This window comes from Vombatus ursinus, unplaced genomic scaffold (genome assembly GCF_900497805.2).
Source record: "Vombatus ursinus unplaced genomic scaffold, bare-nosed wombat genome assembly UNPS02014802.1, whole genome shotgun sequence".
NCBI classification, from domain to species: domain Eukaryota; kingdom Metazoa; phylum Chordata; class Mammalia; order Diprotodontia; family Vombatidae; genus Vombatus; species Vombatus ursinus.
This window is the reverse complement of record NW_020954580.1, coordinates 17,720,313-17,730,521: the sequence shown is the minus strand read 5'-3', so window position 1 is coordinate 17,730,521 and position 10,209 is coordinate 17,720,313. Positions and strand designations below refer to the sequence as shown.

Sequence of the window (10,209 nt, the reverse complement as noted above, 5' to 3'; positions counted from 1 at the left end):
TCACACTTAGCTCCCCCGGCTCCCAATGTTACCAACTCTTTAACTAGCTTCATCTAGGAAAAGATCTAGTATGGACCCTCACTAAAAGATCTTTTCATTCTGGAGCAGTCCAAAGTTATTTTATTTAATTATGTGTATATATGTGTGTATGTATGTAGAGATATGTATCTACACATACACACATATAATTATATTAATGATATCCCAATTCCAACATACAAAAGAGGGTGTTCTCTTTTCAAAAAGCAAGAAGAAAGGAAGGAAGGACAGGAGGGAAGGAGGCAGGAAAAAGGAAAGGGAAAAAAAAACTGCTGGCCAGTCATTTTTTTCAGATCCAGGTGTGGGGCACTAATGCCACCTTGTGGCTATCACCACAGCCTACAAAAGAGTTGATCAGTTGCTTCATAGGAGTATTGGTAACTTCAGTTTAAGCATAAAGTGGAGGCTTCCAAAATTGGAAATTAGAGTATTGATATTTTTTTACCTAAGGCAGTACTATAAGGAAAATGAAGTAATTAGGGGAAAAAAAACCAAGAGTTGTGAGACCCCCATTTCTAATTAAGTTAGAAGCACAGCAGTTTTGTAGATATAAATTAATTTATGTACATTAATTAATAAATTTATAACAATAGTAAAATTAATAAATTTAATGTGGACAAAATTTTTTTTAATAAAAAGCATGACTTTTTTTTAAACTAGTGGGAGGACAAGGATTTTCCATGAGTTACAAATTTTGTCATTTCAGAGACAATGTGTATAAACAAAAAAAGTTTGCCAATTGCTGTGGTATATTCTACTTGGAAAGTAAATAAAAATCAATTTTTAATTCTCTAAAATTATCCATACTCAAAATGATTATATTTTTATCATTGAAAAGTACAAACTTAAAAAAGAAAAGTACAGGCCTTTAGTTTTAAAGTGTCAAGCTACTATCAATTCATTTATTTTTTTCAGGCAGGAGTCCTGGGTACCCCTATCTCACTTGGGCCAGTCACAGTCCCAAACCCTGCACTTTTCCAACCTAGGACCGTACCCCCTTCCTTAAGGAGCCTGGTGTCCCACCTCGCTTCTGGGGGCCCACTGTACCTGTCCCAGACTTGATGTGGACAGCCAGTCAGCATGAGCCCTACTGCTTCCCAGAAGTCCCAACCTCAAACTCTCCACCATCCTCAACCCCCCCCCAGCAGCAGGGACCACAGGAAGGTGCCACCATTACCTAACCCTATTCATTTTTTTAAAAAATAGCACACGTGACATAAAAATTACTATTTATGCATAAAATCTCACCCGTCATCAAATCTCTACACTTAAAAGGATAGGGCAATGAAATGCAAAACCATTCTCTATGTTATGTAACCACATTTTGGTTTTCAATATGACCTGCTATGCACTTTTTGAAGGGCCCCACAGAAATATGCAAAAAACAGAATTAATAAAAAAGTTAGTTTGTGAAGAATTAACTACAATCTTTTTAGCAGCATCTAACAAATTCAACAAGTAATTCATAAAAGGGTAAAAAATGATTTATTTTCTCAGCTAAAAACTCATATTTAAAAATATTTATTTTAATCATTTCATTATATTTTTATGCAAAAGAAATTAGAAATTAGAAGTATATTATGTCCTAATTACAAATTGCAGCCACAAGACAAAAGTAGGAAAGACCCACACAGGGCCAACAAAGACAAGAAGGGAATGTGTAAACAAATCTCTTTCACATTATGAAAATTCTATATTATATTAAAACACTGAACATTTCACAGTAAATTCTAAGTCATTCAGCCTTCCCACATCCACAGGAGGGGCAGCCTGGCATGTAGAACTGTCCCAAAAGCCAGGACAGCCTGGGTTCATGGACCACCTCTGACCCACTGGCCGGGTCACTTCCCTTCTTGGTTCTCTAAGACACTCTGTAATACAATAAGTTTCAGGAAAGGTATTGACCTTTGTTGGTAGAGGGAGTTTCCTTCCCTGGAAGTCATAACCACTGAAATCATAAATCATAGGTCCACTAAATTACAGTGGCCACTGAAGTCACGCCATTGAAATCATAAATCATAGGTCCAGTCCCTATCCCTAAACATTATCCAGATGGGTCTGAGCACCTATCCAAAGAAGCACCCCATCACAAGACCGATGCTACAGAAATACTTCATTCTTCTGACTCTGATGTGCCTGAGAAGATATCATCAGATAAGGAGTTTGGTTCAACAATGATACAGATAGTTACATACGATGCCACAATATTAGATTCACAATCTTGTGTTCCCCTGACGAGATAGCACAAGAAATATTACTGTATGTCTATGGCAAACTTGTGACTATACTCTACAGGTCCTCCTTATGGCTTCTCCTGTGTGCTTTATAGATGTGCACATCCTTCTCGAGGTCATAGTGAACCTCCTGTACAGTAAAATGCTTTGCCAGCATCTTTAAGAAGTTGTGATCCCGTTCGTATCGGATGCGGCAGGACAGAAGGATGATGGCACGGTCGCTACACAGGTGCTCCAGGGTGTGAAGGAGATCCACAAAAGTCTCCTCCAGGTAGATGATGTCAGCCCCCAGGATCAAGTCGAACTCTCCTGGGGAGAAGGTCCCCAAGTTTTTTCCCCAAGTCAACTCCTTAACCACAGCTTTCGGTTGTATATCAAGAGGCAGGTTGGCTTGAACGTTGGACTTGAGAAATTCTAATGCTATCTTCCGATCTGTGATGGTCACATGAGCACCTAGAATGTGGGTCAAAGAAATAGCCTCTCATGATAAATAATGTCCCAATTAATTAATTAGTTGGTAACTAATGTCCCCAACAGGTTCCTAACAGGCGCATAAGCAGTCAGGTATGGTAGAGGAGAATAATTTTATTTATAATCACAGAACTTCACAAACGCCTTCTACCTACCAAACAAATGCCAAGGCTTAGGAACATTGCCTGTCACACAGCGGCACTTAATCAATGTTTACTGACTGCTGGAGGACAGCCCATCACACTTTTGTTAGGAAGTTTTCCTTACTTAAATATGCCTCTCCACAACCCCTACCCATCACTACTACTTCTGCCCTGTGGGGGCCAGGCCTTGCACGTCACAGCCTTTCAAGTTACTGAAGGCTGCTGTCATGTGGCCCCTAATCTCATTTTTGCTGTTATTCAGTTGTTTGTCATGTCTGACTCTTTGTGATCCTGTGGGGTTTTCTCAGCAGAGATACTGGAGTGGTTTGCCATTCCCTTCTCCAGCTCATTTTACAGATGAGGAAACTGAGGCAAACAGGGTGAAGTGACTTGCCCAGGGTCACACAGTAAATATCTGAGGCCAGATGTGAACTCAGGTCTTCCTGACTCCAGGTCTGGTGCTTTATACACTATCTCTATGCCCTTCCACACTCTGGTTTCTAATCTATCATTCCATTAAGGTTCTAAGCTAATGTTCCACTTGTGATACAGGTTGTTGTCCTTCATGGCTAAAAATTCTGCCATTGGTAACATTACCATACATATGTATCAGCTGTTAACCTAACTCACATGTGTTTGAGTAAGTGCTCAAAGATAAACTTAGAGTCTCCCTAAAAGTCCTCAGGAAACAGATAACCTAAAATGTAATTAAGGTAAAATAATTTGTAAGTTTAGGAATGGTAACACTCCATTAAAGCAGGAGCTATTAGCATGGGATCTGTGAACTTTTAAAAATATGTATATTTTGTATATATAGATATATGTTGGTATACATGTATATGTATATTTCAATGACTATTTCAACATAACTGATTTTTCTTTGTAATCTGATAGATTTTATATATTAATGTACATCACTCTGAGAAGAGGGTCAATAGGCTTCACCAGACTGCCAAGGGGGAACATGAAACAGAAAAAGGTTAAGAAACTTGATTCTATAGGTTCCTTCCCATCTACCTAAAAAATACTCCGTCCTTACCTTTTCTAAATAAAAACATCTACCCTAACTTTGTGCTGTGTGACCTTCAGCAAAACTCAACCTTTGTTTGCCTCAGTTTCCTCCTTTGTAAAATGAGGACAATAATAGTACCCACCTTCCAGGGTTGCTGTGAGGATCAAATGAGGTAATATTTGTAAAGAGCTTAGCACACTGCCTGGCACACAGTAAACACTATAGAAATGCTAGTTGTTACTAGCATTAGCATTATTTATTTCCCCTCAAGCTATTGTGAATCTCTCCCTCTTTTTCCATACATCTCAAGATTTCTAGATTGCATAGTCTATGATATTTTTACTGCCTTGCCAACTACCCACTCCTTAACCCCTAAAATGCAAACAGGGTGCTAGCAAGAACAGGGTAAAGATTCATGGGATGAGTATGGAGGCAACTGAACCCATAGAACAGCTAAGGGACTAGGATATGGGATGAATAAAGGGTCTAGAAGTCACAAGGAGAGGGGAGAGCAGGTTGGGTAGCAGTGATATAACAACAGAAGTTCAGATTGGAGAGGGGTTATTTGGGTTTTAAATCTTGGGAGATGGAGCCAATTGCAAGGAATGATAAGGTCCAACATGGAGTCAGTTAGGGGATGGCCAAGGAGCAGAAATCCAGGAAGGAAAGCAGGCAACAAGGTTTATTGGAAAGCGTCCACCCAAAGTGGTATATGTGTGTGTGTATGTGTATATATAAGTATGTATGCACGTGTGCATATATATGTATATACAAATATTTATAGCAGCTCTTTTTTGTGGTGGCAAAATACTGGAAACTAAAGGGGTACCTATCAATTAACTGGGCATTAAATCACTGAATAAATTATGACATATGAATGTATTTGGCATACAATTTTGAAAGACTTAAGGATTCTAATCAATGCAAGGATCAACCATGATTCCATCCGATCAGTGATGAAGAATGATCCTGTCCTGGGGGAGAGATAGGAGGGAGGCAGAATTTAGAACTCAAATTTTTTTTTAAATTAATGCCAAATAATTTTTTACATGAAACGAGGAAATGTTTAACAAAATAAATAAAGTGTATTTTTTAAAGGACTCAAAAAGAAAAGAGAAAATATTACTGCCCTCCTGATGGAGAGGTGATGGATCAACATGTGCAGGAAGATGTACATTTTTAGATATGGTCAACGAAGTCATTTTTTTCTGCCTCACTATACTTATTTGTCCCAAGGCTTTTGTTTTTTCTTTTTCTATTTGGGGTTTGGGATGGTGGGAGGGAAAAAATTAAATGCATGATAATTGAAATTTTTAGTGTTAAAAAAGTACTCTGTAATAAATATTACATAAATAAATATAAACTATTATTATTGGAGGGCAGCTAGGTGGTGCAGTGGATGGAGTGCCAAGCCTGGAGTCAGGAAGACCCGAGTTCAAATCTGGCCTTAGACGCTTACTAGCTAGCTGTGTGACCCTGGGCAAATCACTTAACCGAACTGCCTCAAAAAAAAAAAAAATGTTCAATAAGGGTAAGAGTATGGGAGGAAAAAAATCAAAGGGGAATTTTCACCTAAGATGGTAACTGAAGACAAAAGGGATAAAAGAAACAGAGGTAGCACAGTGGATAGAGGGCTGGGCTTGGAGTGGGAAAGACCTGAATTCAGATCTGGCCTCTGAAGCTGTGTGACCCTGGGCAAGTCCCTCTGTTTGTGTCAGTTTTCTCTCATCTGTAAAAGGGAGGGATAATTAAACGGCACCTACCTCCCAGAGTTGCTGTGAGGATCTAATGAGGTAATATTTGTTAAGTGCTCGGCACAGTGCCTGGTACACAGTAAGCACTATATGAATATAAATATATATGTATATATATAAATGTTAGCCATTTTTATTGAGGTCAAAAGAATTAACTGAAGGAGTTTGTGGATGTGACCAAAAAAATAATAATAACCAGCTACTGGCCCATATCCAGTGAGAAAGTCTTAGTGCAGTTTTAAGCTATCTGCTAGGACACCCTTTACATGGATTGAAACCTCCTGAGTAAAGAAAACGGCCAAATCAAGAAAATGCCACAAACACCTGGTTTTTATGTTAGCTTTAAACACTATGGGAACTTAAAAGAATTGGGCAAACTTACCCAACAAAGCAGCCACAATGCCCACTAGTCCTGTTCCAGCTCCTAGCTCCACTGCAGAACAGCCCTGAAGGTTGAAAGCCCCCGTCTCCAGGTAAGTACAGAGCACCACAGCCTGGGCCAACAAAGAACGCAATTAAGAGCCTTACTATGTGCATGCATACACATCCACATCACGCTGTTTTTAGGACTGTAGAGAAAAGGATTTGGGGCACTTCAGATTTGAATCAGGACTTCGGTAAAAATTCCATTAAAAAAAAAATTAGAAGTCAGAGTGGCCGAGTCTGGGTTCTGATTTTACTGCTAACTTGCAGTCTAATGTGATCCTGGGGAAGAGGAAGACTTTTGCTGGGCCTTACCCGCTCATCCTTAAAATGTAAATGAGAGACCATCAAGTCTCCATACCCTCAAGTGATTTTTGGGGTCATCTGGTTGTTTTTCAAGAAATACAGAAGCCCGGGGGCATACAAACCGCATCCCATACAACCGCTGCCACACCCAGCTGCTTCCAGTCCTGGTGGATCTGGATCGTGCGGTTTGCAAACGTATAGGTGGCCTGAGGTTTATGGAATTTCTGTATCCCTATTCCTTCCGAGTCGTAGGGAACCAGAGCCATTCTGCCTTTAGCACGTCTGGAGGATTCGCCTTCAGTCTGCTGAGAAAGAGAATCCTGTGTCAAGCTCTGTCCTGGGAATCGCAGCTTCAAACCCAAATTGGGGGGATTTCTTAAAGAAAAGAAGAGACGTAAGACTCGAAGACTGTAAGATCTGCTTCTGGGTTGAAATCTACGCAAAGAAGAGAGAGGGAAATGCATTAGATGACTCTCTGCTCAAGAAAATCCAGTCCATACTAGCTGTGTGACCTTGGGCAAGTCACTTAACCACAACTGCTTCTAAAAAAAAAAAGAAAATCCAGTCCTCTAAGGCCCCTCTAAACCTATGATCCTCAAGAATTAACTATTCTGCTATTCACTTTATTTTTCTATTTTACCTTTTAAATGTCTTATTGATATCTTTTTATCTTTTAAAATCATTGTTACTTCCCAATGACCCCTCCTCCCTAGAGCAATTCTCGTCATACATTAAATATGGCCAAATGAAATAATTCATCACTGTTTTCCTTTCTGAAAACATATATGCCCCATTTTCCCACCTAGCTGGAGTGGTTGTGGCACAGAGGACAGAGATATCGGGCCGTGGAGCCCCGGTAGACCTGGATTCAAGTTCTATGATGGGGATGGGATCTGAACCCTGCCAATCATTTAAGATCACTTGAGCCTAAATAAGGGCCAAAAACCTGAATTAATCTTTTCTTCCCAGTGAACTGAGAATGCCCCTTCCTGTGTCAACAGCTGAAGCTGATCAAGAGCATTCTTAGGTTTATGACCACTAAGGCGCCTTTAACCCAGACAGACACTACCTTGATGGTGGTAAAGGAAACACAGATATCCTGGATCTGACATTTGCCTATCTTATTTAAATTTCCTTTCTCCTGCTCTGGTTAAACATATGGAGACCATAAAACTGAGTAACACAGACATCCTGAGTCAGGGTTTAAATGTCCTCCAAAAATTGCTTGATTCGGTTAGAGCTAAAGCTCTGCCTCCATGTAACATGTTACATGCTGCTAACTTAAGGGAATAAAACAATATGAATTTACTTATCACCTAGCTTGTTGTCTCTTTAACCAACTTTCAGGTCGACAACCCCTAAAAGGAAAAGACCATGTCTTTGGGATCTAGACCCCAAAAAGGAAAGCCTTGGACTTTCCCACATGGCCAAATCTCTGCTATTTGCCTAAGGCTATAATCCTATCAACTGGCCCTTCATTATCATCTACACTCAATCTTCCAATTTGGTTACCCTAAACCTATCCCAGTCCTCCATTGTCTTACCTCTCGATGCCTCGATGCCCCCCCCCCCCACTTCCCACCCTTAATCCTATTTAGGCTCCATTCTCCCTTGGCCACTATGGTCCAGGTCCCTGGCATTTCATTACCTACCTCCCTCACACCAGCTTACTGGCCACTCCCATCCAGATCCCTCCTTTTGTATATAGGATTTTCTGTATATAGGTCCATCTGGCCTCCATTAAGGTGCTCAGATTCTTAAGATCTGGCCTGCTTGCAATAGCAATACAAATGCTTCGATTCCTTAAGAGTCTGGCCAATATGGCGGATTCTTTAAATCTCATCTACCCCTGATCTGTGTTCTAATAAACCTTGTCTTTAGCTGAAAGAAAACTTGGGTCAAATTTATTCGGGCAGGTCCCGCGGATTGTGATTTTGGGGTCCTAGCATCCCTAAATCTCTAAACTTCAACAGGAGCCTGGAGACACCTTGGTGTTTCAGGATAGTGGTATCAAACTCAAATATAAAAGTGCCCCTGAACCAGGAAATAATGATCCCTGCAGGCTACATATTGACTTGGTTTTAAAAAGGAGTTATCTATATTTTATTGTATTTTTATTTATTTTGTTAAACATTCCTCATTATATTTTAATCTGGTTAGGAATGGCTATTATGCCTATTATTACATATGATAGCTTGGGTCAGAGGAAGAAGCCAGAGATGTGACAGATGATATGGAAAGCCTGACCTAACGTTAACAATTGACCAAAAATAGTTTATTGTAAAAAAAAAAATACAGTTTAATGTGATGGAATATTTATAACTGTAAGAAATGATGGGGATGGTTTCAAAGAAACCTGGGAAGACGTGTATGAACTGATGCAGAGTAAAGTGAGCAGAACCAGGAAAATAATCTAAACATGAATATCATCATTGTGAAGGCAAACAGCTTGGAGGTTTAGGAACTAGCGACCAAGGCGGATTCCTGGGGGCCCAAGGATGAAGCCTGCTATCAGCTTCAGGACAGAGGGACTCAGGCGGCACAAGGAGACGTTTTAGGGCAAGGACCAAGCCGGGATTTGTTTTGCTTGATCATGCATATTTGTGACAAAGGCTTGTTAAAGGGAAAAAGGCATTTTAATGGTCATTCCTCCCGGCCCCCGGGGCTGCTCCACGCCCTCCCCTCTAATATAGACCTCTGGGGTTTAGGCTGGCCCCAAGCAGGAAGCCCGAGCCCAAGAAGCCACGGTGCTCCCGGCAGAAAACAGTGCCCCGGGTCTCCACGGCCCCTCCCGCCAGGCTCCGGCCCCGCTGGGCCCTCCATAGGCCGCGGCCCCTCCCATGAGCACCTTCCTTACGCAAACCGAGGGCGCGGGTCTGGGGCCGAGAGCCCAGAACCCGGGTGCTACGGCAGTGCCAGCGCGCGCGGGCGAGCTAAGGTTCTCTGAGCACGGGGCGGAGAGCACAGAACCCGCCCCGGGCTCCTACAGGCGGCCAGGATGCAAGGCCGGGAGCTCAAGAATGCAGCCCGGGTGCAAGGGCTGGGGTCAAGCATGCGGCCCCCGGGTACAAGGCCTGCGGTGTAAAGGACGGGGCTGAGCTCAAGCACGCCGCGTAGGCCCAAGGGAAGGGGCTGGGAGCAAGCAGGCGGCCCCGGGGTGCAAGAGCTGGGGTTAAGCATGGGGCTCCGGGTGCAAAAGCTGAGGACAAGCATGCAACCTGCGGTGTAAAGGACGGAGCTGAGCTCAAGCACGCTTCCGAGGCCCAAGGGAAGGGGCTGGGGGCAAGCAGGCGGCCCTGGGGTGCAAGGGCTGGGATTAAGCCTGGGGCTCCGGGTGTAAAAGCTGAGGACAGGCATGCAACCTGCGGTGTAAAGGACGGGGCTGAGCTCAAGCACGCCGCTTAGGGAAGGGGCTGGGGGCAAGCAAGTGGCCCCGGGTCCGAGGGCAGAAGGCCGGGGAGCTGCAGGAGCTGCCGCCGGGCCTCCGCGCCCCGCTTCCTTACCAACCTCGCGGGCGGTGCGGCTGTTTTCTCCGCCTCCCGGGGTTGACTCTATTCCCGAGGTCTGCTTTAAAGGGCCAGGCATCCGGGAGGAGTTCCAGGGCTTGCAGTGAGATGAGGCCGACGGAGGGGGGCAGCTCTTGCAAGCGGGACAGAACCGAACAACCCTGCCCCGGGCCTTGTGGACAACCCACCCACCCACCTGAATGGAAGCTCCTTGTGGGCAGGGACTGTTTCATCTATGTGTTGTATCCCCAGGACCCAGCGTAGAATGCCCTAAATAAATGCTAGTTAATTGGTGGATGCAACAGGGATCGATGTCCTTCT

At 43.0% G+C, this 10,209-nt stretch overlaps 1 protein-coding gene across 6 annotated transcripts; it reads right to left on the bottom strand.

Moving 5' to 3' along the window:
- Window positions 1-1,537: 1,537 nt before the first annotated feature.
- On the bottom strand, window positions 1,538-9,920 carry METTL21A (methyltransferase like 21A). Of its 6 annotated transcripts, none has more exons than XM_027873906.1 (4): window positions 9,890-9,920; window positions 6,505-6,687; window positions 6,036-6,147; window positions 1,538-2,726 (listed from the first exon to the last, which is right to left on the bottom strand). In XM_027873906.1, the coding sequence occupies exons 2-4, from the start codon at window positions 6,646-6,648 to the stop codon at window positions 2,329-2,331; spliced, it is 654 nt and encodes a 217-aa protein (XP_027729707.1). In that variant the 5' UTR covers window positions 6,649-6,687; window positions 9,890-9,920; the 3' UTR covers window positions 1,538-2,328. The 6 variants fall into 6 exon arrangements, with proteins under 6 accessions (XP_027729707.1, XP_027729708.1, XP_027729710.1 ...); XM_027873907.1 differs by lacking the exon at window positions 9,890-9,920 and adding an exon at window positions 9,745-9,854; XM_027873909.1 differs by lacking the exon at window positions 9,890-9,920 and adding an exon at window positions 9,231-9,254 and having other exon boundaries at window positions 6,505-6,684.
- Between the last annotated feature and the right edge of the window lie 289 nt (window positions 9,921-10,209).